The 27836-nt window shown below is 37.7% G+C and overlaps 1 protein-coding gene and 1 non-coding gene across 3 annotated transcripts; one reads left to right on the top strand and one right to left on the bottom strand.

Moving 5' to 3' along the window:
• The first annotated feature begins 4716 nt into the window (after window positions 1–4716).
• On the top strand, window positions 4717–4872 carry LOC117281382 (small nucleolar RNA snoR2/U65). Its single transcript, XR_004512008.1, has one exon. It is a non-coding gene; the product is annotated as a small nucleolar RNA snoR2/U65 (small nucleolar RNA).
• Window positions 4873–7765: 2893 nt separating this feature from the next.
• On the bottom strand, window positions 7766–27341 carry LOC104112951 (protein kinase and PP2C-like domain-containing protein). 2 transcript variants are annotated; one of them, XM_070177652.1, is made up of 12 exons: window positions 27015–27341; window positions 26811–26928; window positions 26008–26174; window positions 24685–24752; window positions 24318–24541; window positions 22761–22812; window positions 21407–21938; window positions 20742–20811; window positions 20407–20626; window positions 20221–20325; window positions 19319–19414; window positions 7766–8226 (listed from the first exon to the last, which is right to left on the bottom strand). In XM_070177652.1, the coding sequence occupies exons 1-12, from the start codon at window positions 27127–27129 to the stop codon at window positions 8032–8034; spliced, it is 1962 nt and encodes a 653-aa protein (XP_070033753.1). In that variant the 5' UTR covers window positions 27130–27341; the 3' UTR covers window positions 7766–8031. The 2 variants fall into 2 exon arrangements, with proteins under 2 accessions (XP_070033753.1, XP_070033754.1); XM_070177653.1 differs by having other exon boundaries at window positions 26811–26942; window positions 27015–27333.
• Between the last annotated feature and the right edge of the window lie 495 nt (window positions 27342–27836).

The raw sequence follows: 27836 nt of genomic DNA, 5'->3' as shown, positions 1-27836 counted from the left end.
TCAAGAGAGAAGAAAGTCTATATATACAGTATTACAGTATTTTCATTACCATCGAGCTATAATCGATGGACAGGCCCCTATTGAGCAACCTCTGATCAGATGGTAAGTTATATACCGAGCCTACTATGGCCGAGCGCCTATGAGCGAGCCTACTACGGCATAGCAGTTGTATGTATACCGAGCCTTATAAGGCCGTACAACTATTTTACTTACTATATTAAGAGAGTTGAGTCAGTATCGACAGGTAAGCATATCTTCAGATTATCATTGACTTCAAGTTGCTTTCATTTATTATATTATCAGTTCAGTTTCTGCTTTCAGTATAGTGCCTTACATACTCGGTACATTATTTTGTACCGACGTCCCTTTTCTGGGGGCGCTACATTTCATGCTTGCAGGTTCAGACAGACAGACGGGTAGACCTCCTTATTAGGTGTTACCCAAGTTCAGCTTGATCGGTAAGCTCCATACCCTTCGGAGTTACCGGGTCTAGAGCTTTACGTACATCTTTGTATATATATATATATATATATATATATGTTATGAGTAGGTCGGAGCCTTGTTCTGATCACAGTATATCCATCAGTAGAGGCTTGCAGACATATCCTGTCAGTTAATGCAGTATGTTGGGCTTGTAGGCCTTTTATGTACATTTTGTTGGATTGCCAGCTATAGTAGTTATGACGGCCTTGTCGGCCCCTCTTTTTTATTTATATTTAGTCAGTATTCGCAATTATCTTTCAATGTGGCGCATGGCCAAAGTATGACATTATATATTCAGAGTCCCTTAATCGCAAGTTGGTACGCGAGGATAGGTGAGGCACCGAGTGCCGGTTTCGCCTCTAGGTTCGGGGCGTGACAGTCATGAACTTATCGACAATTCCTCAAAGGTTTCGATGGAACGAGCTGGCAGTTGCGAGTACCAGGTCAATGCCCCTCCCGTGAGGGTCTCGCCGAATTTCTTTAGCAGAATGGAGGATACCTATTCTTTGGCGAGGTCATTGCCTTTCACAGCGATGACGTAGTGGGTCACATGATCCTCGGGGTAGATCGTGCCATCGTATTTTTTAGGTAAGGCGGCATTTTGAAAGTCTTTGGTATGGCATGTGGGGCAGCACTATCACTGTACGGATGCTCGACGAACCGACCGACATCTCTCTTCGGTAATAACTTAGGAGCGCCCGGTATTTAATCGACACTTTCTTGGTGCTCTCTCATTTGATCCCGAAGTGCCTTGTTCTCATTTTCCATTTCCTCCATCCTTTTTAGATTGGCTATGAGAGCATCATTGCCTGCATTGTTAACAACATTGTGAGTGATACCTGTCGTCACGGGTGGGGGAGAGGTTGATCGTGTTGTTCGTTTATTGGTGGCGCAGCACGGGTTCTCGTAATTGCTGTGTCGGTGTCCTGAGCGGGTTTATGGAGGACGTTGGTTAGTGTATCGGTCAGCCAGACCTCAAGGAGTTTCTTTATTGTTGGCGGTGTATCCTCTCCCATGAATGTGGAGGCTATCCTGCCGAGAGATTTTGTGATGCTACAGTAGGGAATGGGAGATCCTCCTCGCCTAGGGGAGGCGTTCGGCGTTGTGTCCTCGTCCACTACTTCAGAGCTTTCATAGATGATGTCCATAAGGTTGGTTGGGAGGTCACTCATCATTCTTGTTCTTTCTTCTCTGTTACCTGCCATGTTAGATCTGTGCATGCAGAGAGAGAAAAAAAGGTTCTTCTTTTCATTTTTTTTATGTCAGCTACCAGTGCCGGTAGTAGATCTTGAAGAAACTAAATGACTTGGTTAGAAATTCTCCACAGGCGGCGCCAAATTGTTTGACCAAAATATGTAATCTATGGTTAAACTATTAAATTTACATAGTATGGGGTTAAATCTAACCAAGGATGATAACTCTAGATATTAAGCACAAAAATGTATAGTAGATAAGATAGATTCCGTATATGGTTGGTGACAATAAATACAAAATACTCTTAAAGCAAGGACGTTAAGGGTATTATAGCTAACAATAAATGTCAATAAATGGCATTTAAGTAAATAAAGGGAATGATTCACCCAATTATGGATGGGTGGGACGTATATTTAGCCTGACAATAATGAAAGATAGATAGATCCAGGATTCGCATGAACAATCCTCGAATCTGATGGAAAAGTGAGGAATAATATATCACCAATAATAAAGGTGACCTTTGTATTTCTGCCAAAGAGGGAGTCTTCTTCTCAAAAGTGTTCTTATCAGAATCAATATTACATGTCCCTATCATTGTCTTCTTATTTCGATATATATGGGACATTTTTCCTAGAAAACCCTATACTATGGGAATATTCACTAGAATATTCCCTTTTAGTACCTTGTCTTGACAAATTAGCCGTTGCAAGTCTTATCATCAATAGTCAATCTCGACCTCGACCCTTGCTGACATCTTGATGGCGATAATCGTCGACATCTTGACCATGGCTCATGTCGGTACCTCGGCCATTGACCTCGCTACGTCTTGGGCGAGCTCGACCGATAACTTTTTTTAATGCCATATTACGCTAAATATCCTGAAGACGGATTTTGGCCTATACAAGCTTTAAATTGCAGGAAGACCAACACATGTTTGATTTGGATTGATTTTTTATATAGGGATTGGGATCCAAATATACGAATTCCAAGAGAAAGGGTTTCATCTGGAAATATCAATCAGAACCAAAGCAGAAACAATACGAGCAATAGTAGAGATTGGTAGCCTGAGAAGGGGTTTATTTATTGTGATGGAGATTTGGGATAAAGAGATCTTAGGAAAAAGTAGAGAAGGAGATGATGCACCGTAGGAAAATGGAAGAGAAAAGGGAGATTGAAAATTGGTGAAAATGTCACGTGGAAGAGAGAAAAGGGAGGGCTAGAGTTTTACAATATTTGGTGGCTAAAGTGTTAAAATTGGGTTAAATCGAGTAATAAAGAAATGAGCAAAGTTCATTTGTAGCTACTAGGGTCAAATTTATATCACCTGATAGCCACAAAATAACCCCATATAATTAACAGCCTAAAACTAATTAAAAGGCTAGCCCAAGACCACTGTCACTCAAAACCCTAACTTCCTTCTCCCTCAGCGATCATATGCATTTTCCTCAGCCGAAGAAGCCGTTGCTGAACACCGCCGTAGCACGCGCCGCCTCCGTATTGAACCACCAATCAACTCCTTCCATCGTGATCCACTCCCGAGGGACCGCCTTCATCTGACGACCGTCATCATATCACTTTTTTGTTCTTCTATAATTCAATCTCTACCCACTGTTCTCTCTTTGCTTATATAAATAGTGGGCGTTCCCACAAAAATTCTTCTTCTTCAAGAATGCTCCAAATAGAGGGGATATATACTGTTCGAAATTAATGTTTATTATTTGGTTAAAAAAGCAAAATTATTCGGTTAACTAATAAAATATTTGGGAAAAGGGGGAATCGTCTTGCACTTATTGTGAAATTTGTGACGATGCGAAACCCCCTAATACGTTGATACGGGAAAGCAGTTGCATGCACTATTATTGTGAAGAACGCATAAAAAATTATATAGGAGAAAAAATCGATGAAGATATAAAAGAAGTGAAATGCCCTGTTTCCAGTTGCAAGAGAATTTTGGATATTGAGTCTTTAATGCCTAGAGATTTTCTCAATCGAGTAGAAGATGCGATCAGAGAAACGGAGGTTTTGGTTTCGCCGTTGGTAATCGAATGCCCCTTTTTGGATTGTACAGGAGTTTTGATTGGTGATAAAAAGAAGTTTTTGATTAGGGCGTGTCCTAAATGTTGGAGAATTTTTTGTGTCAGGTGTAGAGATTCATAAAATATGGGAATGTCATATATTGCTTATAAGTTACACCTTAATAATATTAATAGACAATTGTCCTTATTCTTGTGGTGATTGTGTGATAATGATGATGAAGAAGAAGATGATATTGGAAAAGGCAATTCCTTGGTCAAAATTCTCCAGTGAAAAAGGTCAACTTTTTTTCTTGAAGACAATTTTAATTAGTACTTCATTCCTCACTTGTTGATGTCAACATCAAGAGCATTGTTTTTGAATATTGGTATATTACAAAATATATATACAAAATAGACTATCACTATAAAAAAAATTATACAAAACTAAACTGTCACTATACAATTTATATACAATAAACAATCACTATATAAAATATATACAAAAATAGACTGTCATTATACAAAAAATATACTAAATAGACTGTCACTATACAAAATATATACAAAATAGACTGTCACTATACAAAAATATATAAAATAGACTGTCACTATACAATTTATATACAATAAATTATCACTATATAAAATATATACAAAAGAGACTGTCACTATACAAAATATATACTAAATAGAATAGTCACTATACAAAAAAATATACAAAATATACTGTAACTATACAAAATAGACTGTCATTATACAATAAATATACAAAATAGACTATCACTATACAAAAAAATATATAAAATAGATATTTCGGGCTATTAAATATTATATGTTTGGGCTGGAGGGTCATTTTGTGTCAATGGACAAAAATATGGGCTATTAAAATTTTGAAGGGCTATAAAGGGTAAGTTTGTCTAAAGAAATAATTTAGCCAAAATAGACAGACTAGAACATCCTGCAGATTCTGGGCCGTAATAATCCTAAAGATAAAGTAGGCCATCCAATGTTCTATGCGAGCCAAGGTCCGATGCCACGTCGACGGTAGCAAAAATAAGCAATGACCGACGATGCTATGATTGGACCAATAACAAGTTTTTGTTAATGTTTCGCATTTTGATAGGAATCTGTGGATGGATTTTTCATTCCTCACACGGAGCCGTTTTGTGCGATTACACACTATCTCTTTTTTGTTTTTAAAAAATTTATTCGGTGAGAAATGAAGCCAAAAAAAAAAATGTTCTATGCGAGCTCAACTTTGGGTGACGCACAGACTCTAAGTAGTCACTCTAAAGGATTGTTATTTAGAAATTAGTCAATAATTTTGAATTTTAATTTTTAAGTTTAATTTTTTCAAGACAAAAATTTCAGGTTTGTCCTGAAGTTAGAATTTTTGGTTTAAAATTTCAGGACAAATTAAATAATGACTAATTTCTAAATAGCATCCCTGAGAATGGTTGTCTGCGTACTTGCCCCGAAAATTAGTGTCAGGTGGCCATATTCCATACCGAAAATTAAAAAGTAACCAAACTTTCAAAATTAATTAAAATCTAGCCATTTTATATAGAGTTGGACAAACATACCCCAAACTAAACACCAAACCTCTAGCGTCTTTTTCTCTTCTTCTTGCTAATATTCCCATCACATTAAGCCCTAAAAATTTGACTCCTTCCTCTTTCTTGTGTCAGTTACTCTTTATTTGAATTAAAGTTATATCATTAGCCTAATTTAGCCATACCCCAATACGTATGTGCCGAGATCAAGACATATTGCCTTGCCATTAGCTTTAGGCACTACTTAATAAAGGTTTGCCTTTTGGAGTTCAACTAAAAATATTTATGAAAACTTGTAAAAATGCTGGAGTTAATGATAAAGTTCACGAAAAAATGCTGGCGTTCATGAAATAAATTACGAAGTTCATGAAAAATGCTGGAGTTCGTAAAAAGATGCTAGAGTTCAAGAAAAGATACTAGAATTCACTGGAGTTAATGTTGGAAGTTCATGATAAAATTTTGGAGTTCAGAAAACTGCTCAAGTTGGTAAAAGAAGTGTTGGAATTATGAAAAATGATAAAGTTCACACAAAAAATGTTGGAATTCATGAAAAAGATGGAGTTAACATTGGAAGTTCATGAAAACATATTGGAGTTCAAAACAAATATTGAAGTTGATATAAAAGCAGAAATTCATGAAGAGTTGTTGGAGTTGGAACTTCTAACAAGTGAAATTTCAGGATAGGATCTTGGAGTTTGAAAAGACAGAAAAGATGAAAAACTGAAATTCTCCTCTTTCTCTGTTCCAACTCCAACGTAATATGCTGGAGATGGATTTAAAAAAGTTTGAACTCTGAGTATATTATGACGGAGTTTAATATATATATATATATATATATATATATATATATATATATATTTATTTATTTATTTATTTATTTATTTATGAAAATGTAAGTTTTTGTTGCCTCTATTAAATTAGAGGTATTTTTGTTCAAATTTTTTTTTTTTGCATCTAAAAATAGTTAAATTTCAATTAGTTGTGAATCTGCAACTAATTTTCAATTACTGGTTAATTCAATTTTTACCAATTCTGACCTACCTTTATTTATGGAATATTTGAAGGAGAGCTTTGTAACTTTTTCTATAAAATTCTCTCTAGCTCAAAGAATTAGTTTGATTCTCCCTAAAAAAATAGTTAAGGAAAAATGAGTGTTTTTGTTAAAGGACTCACTATTGTAGAGAAGATCTCCTTGGCTCACGAGAATGATGGAAGATTGAATCATTCCTTCATTCTATTCCGGCTATTCCTTTCCGGCAGGTGATTTATCCATGAGCTAGAGAGATAAGAGTTTCGATTCGCACGCAGGATATAGAAATCGGGCACTATCTATATATAGTAGCTTCTAGGTCTGCAACTAAACTAAAGGCTCTGGAACATAGTATACGCCTAGCCGATAGGCTAGCAGTAAGCTTGGCTACAGCGAAGCGCCTACCAAGCGCGAAGGAAAGGGCTGGTTCCTTGATATTAAGGTGTTGGTCGAAAAAGGCCACAGGTGGAAGCAACCTATGCTTTGACCATTCAATTGACTCCTTGTTGTCAGACCGTGCTTGCTGTCATGCTGACAAAAGCAGGGGTTTCGGTCGATTTTACCTACTATTGGATTTGAACTAATGACTCTCGTCATTTCCTTGCTGACCCATCATGCAAAAGGTACGCCGTTAAAGTGAGTGCGCTTTACATAAAGTAAAGGCTCTAAGCTCCGCTCCTTCGACTGATTGTTCGCATCGGGTAGCAAGGAAAGACAAGCAAAACCTTTATTGGATCAAGAAGCAACTGAGGAGAGAGAAAGGACCAATTGAAGTCCTCGGTGACCAACCATGGTCCCTGAATGCGTTTAGACACTTTCTTTAGCAGCTCCCAAAGAAAGACATCTCCTCTCACATATCAGGTTTGAGGCCTTTCATTTTCCATTCCTTTCGAGTCGGAAACGCGGGCTGCTAGTAGGGTTGTGCCCATTCTCCCTCTTCTTCCGCTTTACAACCGGAATAAGGAACCGCCGTGGGCTTGGCTTGTAGCAACTAAATATTGTTTGCGATAGAGCACCGTTGATTGGTCTATTGGCAAAGAAACCCGAGAAAAAAACTAGTCATTTTTGAATTTCTCACAGCCCTATGGATATTGTTGATGTTTTCACCATAAGGGAAATTAACATACCTTTAGTTTAGAATGGCCCAAGTACTTTTTTTGTTTGATCATTTAGATTTGAAATTCCCCATTACTAAGGGAAGAGAGTGTGGATCAGGTGTCCTCTTGGATGTTCCAAACCACCAAAGTTTGGGACTCAAAGTGTGCCCTTATTAAATGTATCCCGCATTTGTGATGCAAAAGTGCACGCCTTGAGCTTTACCCTTGATCATGGTTTCAAAATATTTGAAATAATAGTTGAAGATTATTTCAAATGACCCAGAGGTTCCACTGGTATATCAGACAAATATTATCATTAGGGTCACTTTGCTTGCTTTAATATTTGAGTTAACCTAAATAATTATTAAATAAGAACATCTGAGACAAGAACGCTACTTAGAAAGGATTTCAAATCAAGGAAGTGGATCTCATCAGTATCTTTGTCCAATCGGTATCAGTTCTTTAACATGTCCAAAAAGAGAATAATTTTGCTTCGAATCAAGATTACAGATCAGAAATCCTTTACCACAAGCTGAAATCACACAATGAACTGAATCCAAATAACTCTTATTGGTTAAATACGTTGCGTCTGTTCCTGTATGCTGATCTACACTTCACAGAAAGAATCTTGCAAAAAATGATGAATGATGACAGCAGAGCTAATAAATTCTCTCAGCTGTGGAAACTGGACGTAAGAAAACAACAATAACGGTTATGTTGTCTTTGCTGCCTCGTTCCGCAGCTTCTGTTGCTAACCTCTTTGAGCACATTCCTGGCTCTTTCACTGTGTCTCTGATTATGTTCACTACATCTGTCTCACTAACAACATCCCAAAGGCCATCACTGGCCATTACCTGATCAATTGAATAAGGCATAAGCAAATGAACATTAAGATTTGCCTTCTGCTGCAACTACCATAAGCCGTATAAACATTTCTTAACATAAAAAGAACATATCTTTGTATACCCTCAGTGTAACACACTAAAGGTTAACAGATTGATCTGAAGCTTAGAAATACAGGGTTTGGCCTTGGGTTCTTTATGAGAGTTTCTTTAATGTTTTTTGTCTACATCATAAAGATCTTCAGCAAACTTCAAAAAATAACAACGAATAATACGTGAAAGGTAAGATATCTAGGCATCTCCTCACGTCCTAGATTCTAAAGAAAGCTCCTTGCCTCTCCTGGACTTACCCAACCACCAGGGGCGAAGCTAGAAGGTTACCTACGGATTTCGCCAAACCGATAGCTTCAGTCCAAACCTTGTATTTGTATTAAATCTGCTAAAATATATACAAAAATCAAATTCAAAACGCAGTTACTAACACCTGATGTCGCTATACCAGAATTTAGAACCCATAAAGATCTAATTCTGGCTCTACCTCTGCCAACCACAAAGAACCTATATTGCATCTTCAGCTTTTCCTCGTAACAATCTCAATGTAACTATATCACTAAAAATTGTAACTATATCCAGCCACATTATCAAGTCAAGATTAGAAAGAAAGTGTCAAAGACATGATAACTAACAAAAGAAAAAGAAAATAAAGGTATGTGGTTGTTGAATTGTGTGATTATCTCATCTAAAGTCTTAAGTTGCTAGGGAGAACACACTTTTATTTACTTAATTATGTTTTCAACATACCTCCTCAATGTGTGAGCTTGGATCACTTTTATTTGCTTAATTATGTTTTCAACATACCTCCTCAATGTGTGAGCTTGGATCACTTTTATTTGCTTAATTATGTTTTCAAATACCTCCTCAATGTGTGAGCTTGGATCACTTTTATTTGCTTAATTATGTTTTCAAATACCTCCTCATGTGTGGGCTTGGATCTTTTTCATGGGTCAAGAAGCAATTGAACATTCTTTTTGATGTTGGATGGCGGTGAGACTTGAAACCTCCCCTTACCTACTCTGATATCATGTTGAATGTGTGACCATCTCATCTAAAAGCTTAAGTTGTTAGATAGAGCATACTTTTATTTTCTTAATTATATCTTCAACCATGGTAAATGTAGATAAATCAATAGAAGGCAAAATATGATGTGGTGCACCACGTTTATAGTACTCTTTATTTGTTCAATACATCGAACAAGACACGATGAGAAGCAATAGCCAGCCAAGCAAGAGAAAAAGAAGTTAAGAAGTCGCCAAGGTAGGCTGAATGAAGTTAAGAAGTCGCCATTTTGTCAAGAGGAATGATATGTCATACGAAGAGGCATGAAAGACAAAGGAGGGGAGAAAGGGGGCCGACGCAAAGAGCTGGGAGCATATCTAGGTGGCCGGACTATGAGAGGATTTTGTGGGTGATGTTGCGCTAAAGTTGGATGGTAGTGAGCAGAGTGGGTGGAGGAAAGGGATGTATGAAAACGGGAAATGGAGGAAGGGAATATCTGGTGGTGCTGAAATAAGAGAGCACCACCAGAGAAGTTGAGGACGGAAACTGTACAAGGGCATGGGCATTAACAGGAGGTTAGCCGAAAGGGGCGAGGAAAAGAGGAAGAATGAAGAAAAAGAAAAAGAGGAGTCATGAGAAAGTGTTACTCTTTCTATATACAAGGGGCTAACACATTTCTTACCACATGCCTAATCAACCTTAATGTCCTATTTTCTCCTTTAGAATTACTGCATCTAGAACAGGTCAATAAATGACCCAGCAACATCTGGAGGCATAGAAAGCTACTAGCAAAGACTGGACCAAAAACCTATCAAACTTGATTTGGTGGCTCATCCTGCATACCAAAGGATCCTTCAAGATAAAACGTCCTAACATTAAGTCAACTTCAATTTAGATGGGCACTCAAGTATGTAGCATAGTGGTCAATAAAGTGGATGCAAACATCGATATCAATGTTCAAAACAAAGTAGAGACAAAAAAAACCAGGTGATTTCTTTTTCATACGTCTAAACCTTAGTAGGGTAGGGTTAACACCAACTTCTACCATGAAAGGTAGCAGGTAACAGGTGGAATAGTTGAGGTGTACATGAGCTGACCCGAACACTATTATAAATAAAATATAATAAAATAAAATAAATGACAAACAAAATGAACTGAGATTTAGGTAACTCTTAATGGGAACAAGGATTTGAAGGTTTGGCTGCTGGGCTCACCTTTCTTAACCAACAACTACCCCTCAATTGCAAAATAGTTGGGGGCTCCCTTACAAAACCGAAATAAAAAATTCTTATGTCAATATGAGAACATCCACATTTTCCCATTTATGTGGAGGTCTCATAGCCTTTTTCTCTTATAAATTCCTTGATTTGACCTTGCATATTCCCATGATCTTAAATCAATTTACAAATTCCAATATCAGCCAAGAGCTTCCCATCCTTCATCCACTCCCTTTCCCAACCTAAAATACTCACTAACAATCAACCCAATTCAAACCAGACAAAGCGATGAAAGCAAAAACAAAAAGTCCGAACGTATTCATGCATTTCAAAGTCAAAGTATTATGATTGACCACAAAGGACATAATAAAGGTCAAGAAAACATGGGGCCTCAAACCAACAAATCATTTTTCTTTTATAACCATGGTGTCCGGGTCAGCTTGCGCGCACTTCAACTAATTTCACAGGATATCTGTTACTTCCCACCAGCAACAGGTGCCAGGTAACTCTATCCACCAAGGCTTGGATAGATGGGAAGAAATCACCTAGTAACTTTTGCCTCGGCTAGATTTTGAACCTCATGGTTCTCACCCACTTCAATGACCACTAGGCCACACCTTAGGGTGCAAAATCATGCTAATGACAAAATGGAATCCACATCATTAGTTGTATGTTATTTGTGGGAACTGATTGTGCAACAAAAAGTATGTTTATATACCCAACACTTCTACAAAATGCCCAAATATACCTGTGTGGATATTGTGGGAAATATTGACACGGGAAAATTGTATTATTGATTAATTAACTAAGTGTTGATGTGGGACAATGTATATTACAACTATCTAAGGCTTGCTCTCAAGCTGGTGCATATAAATCATATATATTAAGCTTGTTACGGATATAACATATACGAGGACTAGTAAAAATATCTGCAAGCTGATCATTCGACTACACAAACTTTGTAACAATATCGCTTGCGAGTATCTTTTCTGACGAACTGATAGTCAATCTCATTGTGTTCAGTTCTCTTATAAAACACCGGTTTTATGCATTATGAAGGGCAGCATGGTTATCACACACAAATTCTATCTGACTGATTTCACCAAATTTTAATTTCTTGAGCAACTGTTTGATCCAAATTAACTCACATGTTGCCATAGGCAATACTCGATATTATGCTTCTATGCTAGATCGAGCCATCACATTCTATTTCTTGCTCTTCTAAGACACCAAATTACCTCCTACTAAAACACAATATCTAGACGTAGAACGTCTATCAGAAGGTGATCATACATAATCAATGTCTGTATATCCTACGATCAGCTCATGACCTCGATCCCCAAACAATAGTTCTTTGTTTGGCGCTGATTTTAAATACCGAAGAATTCGAACAACTGCATCTCAATGACTATCACAAGGAGAGTCAATAAACGGACTTACAATGCTCACGGGAAGGAAATGACAAGTCTTATCACCATGAGGTAATTCAACTTACCAACCATCTACCTATATCTTGCAGGATCAGTAAGAGGCTTCTCCTGTCCTGGCAGAAGTTTAGCATTCAGATCTATAGAAGTATCAATGGGTCTTCAACCCGTCATTCTTGTCTCCTCAAGAATATCTAAGGCATCCTTCTGTTGTGAAATAATAAGCCTGAGCTAGAATGAGCAGCCTCATACCTAGAAAATACTTCAATCTGCCCAAATCCTTAGTCTCGAAATGCTGAAAGAGATGTTGCTTCAAACTAGTGATACCATCCTAATCATTGCCAGTAATAATTATATCACTAACATAAACCACTAAATAAATACACAACTATGAAGCAGTATGCGGATATAATACAGAGTGATCAGCTTCACTGCGAGTCATACCAAACTCCTGAATAACTATGCTTAATTTACCAAACCAGCCTCGAGGAGATTGTTTTAAACCATAGAATGACCGGCGTAATCGACATACAAGGCTACTAGACTGCCCTGGAGTAACAAAATCAGGTGGTTGCACTATTTAAACTCCATCCTCAAGATCATTGTGAAGAAAAACATTCTTAATGTCCAACTGAAAGAGAGGCCAATGGCGAACAACAACCATGGATAGAAAGAGATGGATTGATGCTATTTTAGCCATGAGAGAAAGTCTCATTGTAATCAAGCCCAAAAATTTTGAGTATACCCTTTGGCAACACGGCGGGCCTTAAGCCAATCAATCTGGTCATTTAGACAAACTTTGACTGCATAAACTCAATGACAACCAACAGATGATTTACTTGAAGGAAGAGCAACAAGTTCCCAAGTACCACTCGCAAGTAAAGCAGACATCTAGTCAATCATAGCATGTCATCATCCTGGATGAGACAGTGCATCACATGTAGACTTAGGGATGGAAACAAAGGACAAAGAAAACACAAAAGCATAATAGGGTGATGATAAACGATGATAACTTAAACCGACATAACGTGGATTAGGATTAAGTATGGACCGCCGCATACCTTTCCGAAGTAAAATCAATGGACTAGGAGGAGACAAGTCCACAATAGGAGCAGGGTCAGGTGTAGGATGTGAATCAGCTAAGCCTGATGCTGGACGCGGACAATGACGATAAGTCAAGAGTGGTATTCCTTTGGTTGGAGATCTAGGAGGAGCAATACTAGATTCCTCAACGGTCGGTATGGGTAAGACTTATGTGACTGAGGATGTAGGAGGAGCTATAGTAAACTCCTCAAGAGTTGGTATAGGTAAGACCTCAGAAATATCAAGGTGGCCAAAATAAGTAAAGTAAGGTCGAGACTCAAAACATATGACATCAGCTGACATAAGATACCTATGAAGATCAGGTAAGAAGCAACGATATCCGTTTTGAACTTGAGAATAACTAAGGAAGACACACTTGAGAGCACAAGGAACTAACTTATCCTTCCCGTGAGCTAAGTTTGAAAGAAGCATGTGCTCCCAAAAACACGAAGGGAAGAGAGTATAAGGGTGACTGAGCAAACAATAGTGAATATGGAATCTGACTTTGGATAGAAAATGAAGGCATCCGATCAATCAAATAACAAGCCGTGAGAACTGCATCGCCCCAAAAACATAGTGGAACATGGGACACAATGAGAAGTGTGCAAGCAGTCTCACTAAGGTGCCTATTCTTTCTCTGTAGAGGTATATAGACAAGATGTCTGATGAATAATTCCCTGAGAAGTCATAAACTACTGAAATTAGGAAAATAAGTATTCTAAGGCATTATCACTACGAAAGATGTGAATAGAAGCGCTAAATTAATTTTTTATTTCAGCACAAAACTCTGGAATATAGAAAATAACTCAGAACAATCTTTTATTAGGAAAATCTAAGTACATCTTGAGTAATTATCAATGAAACTAATAAAATAATGAAATCCTAAGATTGAACCAACTTTACTAGGACCCCATATATCACAATGAACTAAAGAAAAAACAAACTTTGCATGACTCTCAGCACTACGCGAAAAGGTGGCTCGGGTATGTTTCTCAAGTTGACAGCAACAATAACATACCAGTATAACCCCACAAGTGAGGTCGAGGGAGGGTAGAGAGTACCAGCCTTACCCCTACCCTGTGCAGGTAAAGAGTCAATTTCCAATAGACCCTCGACTCAAAGCAAGCATACATAATCACAACAGTACAGAAAAAAGATATGCATCAGTAAAAAAAGTCAAAAAAACAGTAACAGCAGCAAGATAATAGTAAAATCAAAACATAGCATCTTCAAACAGTAATAGAAATCTAACAATATGTAAATACGAGAATATCACTACCACTACTAGAATGAAAGGAAAGACGCTCGACTCTCTACTACCCCTCTACCCTGATTCTCGATCTCCACACTCTCCTATCAAGGATCATATCCCCGGTAAGCTAAAGTTGTGCTATGTCTTGCTTAATCACCTCCCTCCAATACTTTTTCGGCTTACCTCTACCCCTTTTCAGGCCAACCATTGCCAATCTCTTACATCTCCTCGTTAGGGCATCCGGACCTCTCCTCTTCACATGCTCGAACCATCTCAACTTCGCTTCCCCCATCTTGTTCACCACGAAGGCCACACCTATCTTACCCTGAATATCTTCATTTCTAACCATATTCCTCCTAGTATGCCCACACATCCATCTCATCATCCTCATCTCCGCCACTTTCATATTTCCCAAGTTGACACGACTCATAATCTAGTATAGACAAACTAGGCACCATCTTCTGAAGCCTGGACAAACTCGGAGGTTCGAAACGTCTGTGAATTAGGTCTAGAGGATCTTTAACTGAACATGTTGTGGAGGGATTGAGCGAGGCAAGGTAGTAAAGGCCTTGTGAGTCACGCCCTATGCCAATCATATGTCTCGTACTGCGGTTCTACATAACAAAAGAATCATCAATAAAACATATACTATAATGGAGGGCATGAGTCAACTGACTACCAGATGCAAGATTAAAACGACAGCCAAGGACATAAAGAACATAATTTAAAGTGACAGAGGATAGTAGATTAGCTTGTCCAACTCCTTTTGCTTTTGTTTAGACTTCATTGGCTAAAGTAATATTGGGAAGAGATTGTGAATAAACAATATTTGACAAAAGTAACCTATTATCAGAAATATGATCAGAGGCGCTTGAGTTCATGACCCACGATCCAAGAGAAGTAGACTAGGAAACACAAGCAAAAGTATTATCAGCAACAGAAGTATCAGTTTGAGCAACAAAGGCTACTTATAGAGGTGCATGCTTACTTGCTCGATAATGAAGGAACTCATTATATTTCCCTTCAGATAAAGAAAACACTAGTTACCAGTAATCTCGGTTTGAGCAACATGAGCATTTTTAGGTGGTCGAACATGCAAAGAATACCACACATCACGAGTGTGTCCAAGCTTATTACAATAAGAACACTTGGGTCGAGATCTTCCAAAACGACCTCCTTCTCGTCTATTCTCCATAGTCTGAGATGCCCGATTTTTCACTGTCTAGGATGCTATAACGGTTGAGTCAGTTGTCTGTGATGAGATTGTAAGGCCCCGTAAAAATTTTCCTAAAAAACCCGGATTTCGTGATGCCGAAGTAGGCTTAGAAAGCTCGCCGCGGTTCGGACTTTTTTGGATTGAACAGTGCCTGGGAATTGAAGAAAAATATTGGGCAGAAGTAGGCATTTCTGCGGCCGCAGAAATACTGTGCGGACCTCAGAATGGTCGCAGACTGAGGCAGTTTTCTGGGGTGTTTTTTATGTCAATTTCGCGACCAATTATGCGACCGCATAACCGTTTCGCGGGCCGCACTTTGGTCGCATAGTCATCCTTAGACTTTTGCAGAGGGAGGTTCTGCGGCGCATTATGCGACCGCAGTACAGGTATGCGGGCCGCAAAACGGCCGCAGAGTGAAGCAGGCTAGTCCAGTTCCCAAAGCCACCTTTCGCGGTTATTTCGCGGACCGCATAATCATTATGCGATCGCATATGCGACCGCAGAACCTGTTCCGGAGCTTTATTTTTTGGGTTTTTAAACCCGACCCTGTTCCGTTAAAACACATCCCATAGACTATTTTGAGCTTATTTTTTATATCTTTGGAGTGAGAGAGAGAGTCCTAGAGGGAGAAAGTGATCCTCATCAAAAATTTCTCTTCAATTCTTGCTTAAGCCTTTGAAGATTATCAAGAGAAGCACCCTAGGTCTTCATCCTAAGAGGTAAGATTCTATCACCAAGCTCTTAAATTCGAAATATAACTAGAATGGGCAATTAGTAAGGTAGTTCATGGGGATGAGAGTGCTTACCTTGCATGCATGTATTCTTAAGGTACGTGGGGAGGTTGTGAGTTAAAGATAGAAAAAAATGGGGTGTGGGATGGTGAAGTCTTTCATAAAAGGGCCATGGAACCTTAATACACACATAGTGTTTGATAAAATGCTCAAGTGAGCTAGAATCATGATCGTTTTCCTAATTTTTTGTTCAATTTTTGCTATATTGCTAAAATAGATTGAAGTTGCTAATATTCCGGAACATATTAGAGTTTTAAGAAGCTCAATTGAGGTATGTTGGCTAAACCCCCTCTTCTTAGAATTGAATCCCATGATATTCATGAAATCGATGCTAGTCCCAAAATAAACGTCCTAGAAATTGCTATCCCGAATGTGCTTGTTCTGAAAATATATGTGTAATATGTATTCCCATGCTTTCATCATGTTATCTCGTCATCTTAGGAAATGTTCAAAACTTAGAATATGTGCTAAAAATGCCGAAAATTCAAGTCAAATTCGATTAAAGACTGTTATGCCAAATTGTGTGAAAAGCCTCTATGTGTCTTACATTCTAAATTGCTCACATGTGAAATCAAAAGTCTTGAATGAAAAACCGTGTTGTTATTGATGATAGTCATAATGTTGGAATGTGGAAAAGAACTTGAATCATGAAATACAGCCAAGCGCCAAGAATAACTTTATAATTGGGGTCACTCGTGCCATTGTATTGAAAAGATGGGAAAGAAATATGAATTGAGATGGCTGATTGAAAAGGGGTGATGTCTCAAATGAGATGGCTTAGCCGATCGGGCAGAGATCAGACTCCGTGTAAGGACACGGTGGTATTGTGGATGAAATTGTGAATATGGTTGATGTCTCAAATAAGATGGCTTAGCCGATCGGGCCGAGATCGGACTCCGTGTAAAAACACGGTGGTATTGTGGATTCTGGCATATTGGCACTAAAAACCACTCAACCTAATAACGTGGAAATCGACTTAAAAATCTATGTAATCCTTAACTTGATGTTTTAGTGTTATTTAAAGCTCATATTGCATTCTTGACTGTTTCCCCATGTATTATTGTTCATTCTATTAAGACAGTGTTTTAGTTTTACATACTAGTAGTATTCGACAGTACTAACGTCCCTTTTGCCGGGGGCGCTGCATCTTTAAATGGATGCAGGGGGTTCCATAGCAGACAGTGTTGATCACAGATAGTGTTGCATCCTCTTTCAGCAGACTCGGTGAGCCCCATTTCATTTCGGGGTCATGTATTGTACCTTTTGTTTATATTGTGGTCACTTTTTGAGGTATAGCCGGGACCTTGTTGCCGGCACCATCTTTACTCTCTTTTGTATCTTTAGAGGCTCCGTAGACACTATGTGGGTTGTATATGGGTGTTAGAAAGATCAACGGATCATGTTGTATTTTGGGTTCTTGTTCCACTCAGTCATGAAGATGTATGTATTTTGAAACTTAACAGTAACAAAATGAAACGACTTAGTAATGTATATATGTATGAACTTTCTACTGCCTAACTAATGAGAGCATGCCTTCTCTGGATCATAGGTGAGTCGGGTAGATAGTGTCTAGCAGGCTTGCTCGACCGGGTCCACTCGGTTGAGCGCCGGTCGCGCTCCCCGAGGTTGGGGCGTGACAGAGATCACTGTGTGACTGGGCGCTGCAGCAACGCAAAGTAATTGAGAGAATAATTCATCAACTGTAGGATGACAGTTAGACTAGCCAGAATCGGATCGCATACTGAATCAAGGTCATTAGGAAATCCAGCGAGTTCAAGAACTAGAAACATCTTCTATCGTTACTCTTGTTGCTTTTCGACACTAGCAAAAGCTGCAACAACTTCTCAAATTTCTCCATGAATGCTTGTACTTGTCCCAAGTAAGTAGACATTCAATTCCTGTTTCTTTAAATTTGTCATCCGCGATATCACATCATAGAAACGAGATATGTCATTAGTGTATAAAGTGTGAGCCTTTTTCTAAACGAAATAACATGTCTAGAATGGACAAACAAAGGCATAGACATGGGATCAATAAATCACCACATGATACTGCATAATTGAGCATCGTTCTTCTCCCAAAATACTTTGGCTTTTTCATCTCCTGCACTAGCCTTTTTGGTTAAGTAATATTGAATACCTTGACCCTTGCACCACAACCCAACAAAGGAAGGTTGTAGCAAGGGCAGTAAGGGTTCCGGAGTTATCATAACACTTGAACTTCCAATTCATGTGTTTTTGGAACCAAAAATATCCAACCATAATGACATGATAGATTTGAAGATTTTTCTAGCAAAATATCACCAAACACAAAAAAAGAATCAAAGGATAATCACAGTAGCTCGCCAGAAAATTTCAAACTTCCCGGAGTCTGTCTGTCTTGAAGAATTTTTGTCAAAATCTGGTCGAAATGTGCTTTACGCGTCGGCGCGCGTATTAGACGTGCCGGCGGATTCGAGGTTCTTACTGGCGCGTGGAGGGGTCTTTGCCGGAGAGCCTAACTGGGGTTTGGCCGCCTGTGATAGGGGAACCTTGTGCTAGCGTTGGATTGTGCACAACACTGAAGAAAAGGGAGATAATGCAAAACAGCCCTAAAAGGTCACCGAAAATTGAAGCACGGCAACTGCTTGGCAGGGTTTTTGTCTGAATGTTTTCTCACTGCCGCTCAGATACCATGTGAGAAATAATGATACGGAAAAACTGTATTATTGATAGCCCTATTTATCTATAATATTACATAGTACTACACAGCTATTTTCTGATGTGGGGCAGTATATATTACTACTATCTATAAGATATAACCAGAAATAAGAAGCTAAGTCTAAAAGGAGAATCAACTAATTTGGTCAGGAAGTGCATAAAATGTTGTCACATATTATCATAAAGATAGATTCACTACTAGAATTTCATAAAGATAGATTCACTACTAGAATTTCATAAAGATAGATTCACCACTAAAATTTGACAACATTAAGTAGTCATTGAAGTATCATGGAATGATATTTTCTTCTTGAGTAAAGTAAATGCCATCATGATGGAAGAATTAACAGTAGTAATACTTACAATGTATTCATCCTCTGCAGAAAGAGTAGTTAGAGTTATCTCAGGTTCCGCAGTTACAGCTGGCTTCAGATCATCATCACCGATAGACCTAGTGACCTAGTGAAAGTAAAATTAATCAGATTATTTAATGATAATAAAACTTCCATATTTTCTAAGATCCTAAATCACCAATTGTTTATTTCCCCACAATAAGGCCTAAATCACCAACTTTTAAGATAATATATCCTATTTATCACTGGTCTCAGCCGGATACTGAACCAGATTAAATTGCCACTAGTCTAGAGGTGTTTAGCACCCCTTCATATAATTTTAAACTTGGAAAATTTTCCATACTAATATAACACAAGTCATCAACTAACCATTCGCCATACAATACATGAAGAATGAGTCAAGGTACTGCATTAATTGGCTACTATGATATTAATACATTTATAACGTTTATAAGAACTTGTCATTGAGCTAATGATATCTACATATTTTATAACTGCTCTTGAAGGAATATAACACAGACACCACTTTCCCTCACTAAAATGGATCGGGTAATGTGCATATACATTTCGTACATGCACTAGTACTCCTTCATTTTTTTAACATCAAATAGCTTTTTGGGGATGTTTATTTAAAATGGAACTGGGATCGGAAGGAAAGTGAAAATCATAAGACATAAGACAAGGGGATTCTCCTGATAAAAAATATAACTTCGGAACTGTAAGACTCCAACCAACCAGGAATACATAAATACAGATTTGCAGAATATACACGCGCATAGAAGGATGCAAGAATATCCAAGCCAAGGGGCAAAAATGGACAAGAATATAACAATTGACAGGAATGCTAGAATTCTGTATACTAGAAAAATCATCAGATAGTGCCAAAAAAGATGTGAAACTGGAAAGACTAACCTGGAGAGCCGCATCACCAACCCTCCATGTATCCACTTGCCATTTGACAAGGCCACCTGCACGGATAATACGCTCCCGCTCCTCATGACAACTTGCAACATGATCCTAAAACAGTACCATATATTAGTGCAAATGCAAAGCCATCTGATTTCATCAGAAAGTAGGCTAAGTAAATGAACATCTCACCCTACTTAGAGCATACGGGTTACCAGCTCGACACAAGACTGTTCTGCAATCACCAGCATTAGCAACAATAAGTTTGTTTCTGACGATAAGAGCAGCTATTGCAGTACAACCAGGGTGCCAATCTTTCTGAACTGCTCCCTTGCGTTTGCGACAAGAATCAAGTTGTGTCCTGAATGCAACATCTGTCTTTATGAATGCTTCAAAAAGCGCATCAGAGGGACTGCAAAGTCATAAACATCCATGAGTTGTGTGCCTCGTCTCTCTTAAAAACTTCTTGGTCATTCACACACGAATGAAATTGGAGAACAATCAGAGGCAAGTTAAGCACGTAAAACCTGCTAACTGAACCAAGATTCTGCAAAAATCCTGGTAAGGCTCCAGCAGAAAACTCAGCTGCTGCTGAACCTGTAGGCACACTAATTAAGACTGCTATTCCAGTGAAATATTTTTCTAATAAGTTTTACGTACGAAAAAAAGGGCTTCGTAAAGGCCACCACCTCCTTGTTTGCTTAACCATAAAGTACAATCACTTAGGTGTCAAAAAGTACAATTACTTTATTACCATTGCTATTCTAGTTTTAATTGTTGTTGAGTTTCGTACTGTTATTATTATGAACAAACAAAAAAGGCAATATAATGTTCGATACTATATAATGTTCGATACTATTTTCCCGTTCATCAAAAACCAAATAGTAAACACATGAAGCAACATATGATACCAATGTGTTCCTTCAAAATTACTAGACTCCCACATTTCTAGCTCTTCAATCTCATTAAGCAAATAAGAACATTCAATTAGGCAGTGTAAAAAGATTACTTATTCCCTTACGATGATAGTTAACCTAAGGGTATAATGTATAGGAATTAAGAAATTTGTTCAATCCATTTTCTTCAAAATTCTACTACTTTTCTCCCACAAGTAGAATACTCAGTGGTGATTTAGTGGTGATTTGATTCAACAGTTAAAATCACTAACACAGAAAAGTACTGTATATCCTACCTCGATGACCATCAAAGATTGCAAAGACGTGAATATCCTTTTCATCACACACTTGAGGCATAAGGAAGTGTCTATCTTCCATCGTTTCCCTTCTTCCACATGATGCAAAGGAACCCCAAGATAGAACTGGACTATATACATGATCTTCTGAATGATCCAGCCATGCGCTAGCAGCAAGGGCAATAGGGACCCTTTTCGAAAATTCTTTACCCTGACCGAACCAGCTAATATTCTCCTGATAGCTTTGGATATTTGCACCATCAGAACCATTTGAAGAAATAAAAGAATCCGCTGACACCATTTCTGTACGGCTCCTTCCAATTTCATCTGCCAGAATGGAACCAAGCTCCACGACAATATCATCAAAAGAAGGCCTATTTTGCGGATCTTTATCCCAACATCTTTCTATCAAAGAGAGTAAACAAGCTGAAGCACCGGATCGAAGATCAGCTAGAACGGGCCGTAAGCCTTCAGATACAACGGCTGCAGTAAGTCGCTGCTCAGTGTAGTTCATTTCAAGCACAGTATGGGCCTATCATAAGCAGATATAGGAACCAGTAAGCATCTAAGATATGTGACAGAGTAAATCAACTGCTCGTAAGTTCTTATTCTACATGTTTAAAAGAATCATATATCCGGAAATCAGTCTCTTGAATTAAAGCCAACTACCATCTCGTATGTGGAGGAAAAAACTTAAGAGTTCTTCCACCATTTCAAAGGAGAGCAGCTTCTTACGAATCCTATTAACCATAAAATTGCTCTTATCTCATAAGTGTTCAACAGCAACAACAACATACCCAGTATTATCCCACACCGTGGGGTCTGGGGAGGGTAGTGTGTACGCAGACCTTACCCTTACCTTGTGAGGATAGGCATAAATAAATAAAATTAGAGTAACAGGATAAGAGTGAGTATGCCTTTGATCAGTGTAATAAGACAACAAGTAGCTAAAAAGGTATTCATTGTATTCCTTCCAATTTTATAGCATGTTTACATCAATATCTAAACCCCCAATAGCTTGAGAGAATAATTTATCTGGGTATTCCCAAACTTACTTCCTCTTTTCTCATTCTGCATTTCTCTTTCTCTTCTTTTCATTCTACATTCTGGAAAGACATTCATTTATGTTGTGCGTGATTGTTTACCCAATAAAAAAAATAGAACTGAAGAATAACCAACAACCTTATGCAGTTTTTTTTTTTTTTTTTTTTTTTTGTGAAAGGTAAAATTTAACTTACAGATGATAGGTTAAATAAAAGTTGACAATTCGCGGGCCCTAACAAGCTTGAGGTTGAGGTGTATTTGTTGTTGTAATTAAAGGCTGACATTTTGAGGAAGTGAAAGAAAGACCAACCTGTGCCTCTGAACGGAGATCAGTGTACGGAACTACGCCAGTAAGCAGCTCACTGCAACATTATGAATCCACAAGAACTTGCTCTTAAAATGCAGAATACGAAAAATGTTTCATAAAATGTTCCAAATAAAAGACACATCTGAGTATTACTTGGTATCAGCTATAAGGTGAGGACAAATAAACACTTGCTGCCTCATGCAGCCCATCATAGTATTACTAACGAAAGGGAAAAGGATTTGCGAGTAAATTGAATACAATAACACAAAACTAGCTCATAATGGAAACAACCAAGTCATTGTCGTGATCCATTAAAAAGAAGATAATAATAGAAAATAAACGCGAGGCTGGTGCAAGCATCAATGATGTCTCTAATTATTATCATGGGGACACACAAAAGTTTTTGAAACCACACTTTCTGGAAGAAATTTTCAGAGGCCTTAAGAGGTCGCATGTTCTTCTGCATGCAGGAGTTGCCCATACGTAGTTCTTAAATCCTTATCCACAATATTATGGAGGTAGCAAGGGGTACTTCACTTTTAAAAGCTAATCTTTTTTTTCAATAACTAAGACTGAACACAGAACTTGGGCAGTTACTCATGAAAATTCTTGCATGCAAAGTCTGAGGAAGTCAGTTATATCCAAGGTGGGGAAAACAATGCCCGAAACACATTTGCAACTCGGAAGGTCTTTTGTTGAGCAATTCTTCTATCTGATAACAATTAGGGTTTCAAACTAGAGATAATATACAGTAGCTAATCAACTTGCTTCTACACACAAGAATCTTGACATATCCATGTTGCTGCAGAGATAGGACATCAAGATAACAAGGTAAAGTAGCTGACAGATAACAAAAGCTGGCAGTAAATATGAATCAACTTCATCAAATGATGACTTAGATGAAGTCAAAGCTGAAGCATTCCATTTAAATTCTCAGAAGATCCTTTTCACGTCAGGTTGTCAAATTCATCCATGTTTATGCTCTATATATCATAACATAGAGAACATTCAGTCCAGGTGGAGTAATCTGTATGAAGGTTGAGGGTTAATGTGTTTACGAGATATCTGTGGACCCTAAATGTACATATTTCCAGTATCTGTAAGATGAACATGTGAGGCAGTTTAGGGTAGATCAGAACATGTATTTGGCATGTGAATGAATGAGTTTTTGCTTGCTATAGATGGATTCTATTACCCCAACCTAAATGGAGCACATTTCATGTTTATGCTAATCTTTTCTCTCTAGAGTTTATGCAGCTAAAAGATTTATTTGGATTGAATTCATTTGAATTTTTTGTACAGAAATATTCAACCCTTGGTGCTTCCACTCGTCTTGCCACTCCATCTTCGTGGAGAAGTCCATCCAACCAGCATTGTGACAACCAAAGATTGATGCTAAACCATTTAGGAAGCTACTTGTTCAGACGCAAAACAACATCCAATCAGCATACATTTTATATTGAGGTTAGGCATTACAAGTTAGTATCAGGTAAGTGAACTTGCAGAATCAATTGCATTTCTAAGTGTGATGCAAAAGCAGCTTGTGACCGCAAAACTTACTTCACTGATATTCCAAAGCTATATACATCAGATTTTTCAGTCTGTATCTCTTTCCTCAGCACCTCTGGTGCCATGTAAATAAGCGTACCAACCATATTCCTCTTATGGAAACCTCCAGTAGGCTTGCCAGTAGATTTCCAGTTTTCAGTGGAAACTAGTTTAAGATTCTTTTTGTATTCTGCCAGACCAAAGTCAGCAAGACGTGGTTGTAGCTGTCTATCAAGCTGCAGTATAGCAAAAACAAATGTGCCAATGAATTATAGCATGAGGTAATTGAGAGAGGGCTTCTGAAGGGGTTAAACTTATTTAAAGTTGACAAGGATATACATAAAAACTGCAGAAGAATCAGGAAGATCAAAGACATTACAAGAATGTTCGCTGGTTTCACATCCCTGTGCACAATCCCGAGGTTATGTAGGTATTGTAGGGCCTTTGCTGTAAAAGGAGAAAAGTATTGTAATTTTTGCTAAAATTGAATTGATTCATTTTCATTGAGAGAGGAATAAAGGAGAGAAAAGAAGGAAGCCTAGACGACTCAATACAGCTTTCCTATGTAGCCAGCAACACGACAGAGCAGCAGGGGGATATGGTTTTAGATATCACTATGTATTAGGCCATAGGCCATGTTTACTTAGGACTAGCTGGTGTGCTTTGATTTCAAAAAGAGTTTGGAGAAAGAAATGTCATCTAAGCAACCATCTTTTATGTTTAGAACCATTTGAAAGAATGGCCAGATTTAGGGGAGAAACCGAGGAGGAAGAGAGTGGGAGATACTTGACTTTAGAAGGAAAAAACATCTTAGCTAGCACATTACTCTTTCTTCAGTAAGATCCACAAATTACTAGACCAGTAATCAACAAAATGCAATGGCGTTTCCTGAAACGTCGTTGTTTACTGAAACGCCGTGGTACTCGCTTCCGGCTTCCCTCCTCCTATTTTCTGTTTCAGTTCCATTACCCAATGATTTTCTTCTATATACTTCATCATGGTTAAATAAATTCTCAATAGTTGAAATAATTACTAAACTACTAAATCTCAGCAGTTCAGTTGTCTACTAATGATTCTAGCATTATCCATGCCCTTTTTTTCCCCATTTCAGTCCATATGTGCTATCATCAATGAATCACAATCTGGTATTGTAGACTTCCAATAGAAGCTCATTTATTATTTTTCCCTTATCACATTCTTTTCTTTTTCTTGATAAATATCTGTTTAATCACATTCTAACAGATCCCATTCTCAATGCAAGTTTCACAATATTAATTGTTCACCTTGGTGGAAAACATTATAAATTCTTTGGCATTACTTCAAATCATTAACTTTATTAGATAAGCTAACATCCCTACAACGGAAAAAAGAAAACAATTACTCCCTCCATTTCAAAAAGATTGTCCTAGTTTGACTTGGCACAAACTTTAATAAATAAGGGAAGACTTTGCAGATATGTGGTCTTAAATAAGCCATAATATTTGTGTGGCTGTAAAACTTTTGAAACTTGTGGCCTGAAACTTGTCATAGCATTTGTGTGGCTACAAATGCTCCCTATTAAGGAAATACTGAAAGGTGTCAATACTTTTTAAACGGACTAATAAGGAAATAGTACAACTCTTTTTGAAACAGAGGGAGCACGCACTATCCATGATAACACATAAAATGACAAGCAGCTGGAAAATGCAAATGCATAACACACCTAGACGAGTTGCAACTTCAAGTGCCTGTCTTATACTTGGGCTCCATTCATCCACGTGTAATTTCCCGGCAAGATTTCCGGACTCGTAAAATTCAAAGAAAAACATGTAATTTGGCGGCTTGGCATGCGCCGCCAGTAGTTTTGCTATCCCCGGATGATCCAATTTGCTATAGCCAAACAGCATTTTAACAAAAATTCACAAACAAATAAATTAGCCAAGCTCAAAAGCTTAACCATAAATCACAATTTTCTCATACGTAAAGATAAGGTAAATATACTAGCTTTGCCATTTAGAAATGGCCAATTTGCTATATCATTCTTTTTCTTTGTATAAGTGACACAACTTGTTATTCCCTCTAGTTCAAAAACAATGAAGGGGTTCAAAGTACGAGTGTCAAATCTTCTAATTTTCATTCTCAGTTTGTACATCAAATTCTGAATCTTCTTAACTACAATATTCAGAAACTCGATAAAAATACTATATAAATTACAACTTTTTATAAGTAAGAATATTTTAAAAACTATATAAAAAATTCTTGCTCAAAGAAGCTGTTTGACTCCCTATACAGTAATAGTGTCATAGAAAGTGGATATTCAAACCACATTAAACAACAAGACACTCGAACAAATTAACCGAGCTCAACCACAGAACCCCATACCAAACAATTTGCTCATAGTTAGAACTACTAGCTTTGCCCATACACCATTCACAAAAAAACACATAAAGACAAAAACTAATCAATCTCAAACATATATAAACAACACAGCCCTATACTCAAACAAAATAAAGTGATGAATTTCACCATAATAATTGCAGTTCTTTATGGAATTTATCAATATCCTCATAGGTGGACAAGATGGGTTTTTTCACAGCAACTCTTTTACCATCAAGAATGGCTTCATACACCACACTTTCAGCCCCTGCAATCAAATGCCTTAAACCAATCAAGATTAGTAAAAATTGAATGTCTATATAGATTTCAATTTTTTTATAAAGGAATAAAGACCTCGAGCAATAGGGTGAGAGAGAGAATAAGAAGGAAGAGGGAGATGAATGGGGATTTTCGGGCTGGTACAGCAACCACGAATGCAAGTGTTAGGTTCCAAGATTTCCAGACCCATGTTCCTGTCCTCTCTTCCTCGTGAAATTGTCTTATCGAAATCAAAGATTGCAGCGAGGAAGAGAAATGGACATGCAAGAATGAAGCTCAGAAATATTATTGGTAACCATACATATTCTTCAGTTAAAAGGTGGACTCAGTTGGAGGAACTTTCCGCGGTTGGTAAGCAAGTTCGTCTCCTCTTGGAACCCATTGGCTACATTTTTGCAAGGGAAATTACAAGTTATGTCCGTACATGAGCGACTTATTATAAAAATTAGTCAATTTAAATGCTATCAATATTAGTCAAATGCTATCAATATTAGTGTATTAGCTATCCGTACGTGAGCGACTTATTACTATTACTGTATTAGTCAAATGTTATCAATATTAGCCAATTAGCTATTTGTCATCAAAAAAATCAATTTTTTGCTCTTTTTTAGTAGGTATTGTTGAAATATATTGCGTACATATTAAAGAGTGTGAATCTCAGTTTTGGGATGATTTGGTAGAGTTTTTAGGTGGTTTGAATTGAAAATTCGAATTAGAAGATTAACATGAAAAAATATGATATGTGTATCATTTGTGTATCACGTAAGTATCATATGTGTATCAAATATGTATCACGTGTATATCCATGTATGCATGTATGTGAGATACATACGTGATATAAGTTTGATATATGTGTCGCTAGAGAATTTTTTTAACTCGATTGTAACTATAAATTTG

The sequence above is a fragment of the Nicotiana tomentosiformis genome, chromosome 6 (genome assembly GCF_000390325.3).
Source record: "Nicotiana tomentosiformis chromosome 6, ASM39032v3, whole genome shotgun sequence".
Lineage (NCBI taxonomy): Eukaryota > Viridiplantae > Streptophyta > Magnoliopsida > Solanales > Solanaceae > Nicotiana > Nicotiana tomentosiformis.
The sequence above is the reverse complement of the archived record's forward strand: the minus strand, read 5'-3'. Positions and strand labels throughout refer to the sequence as shown.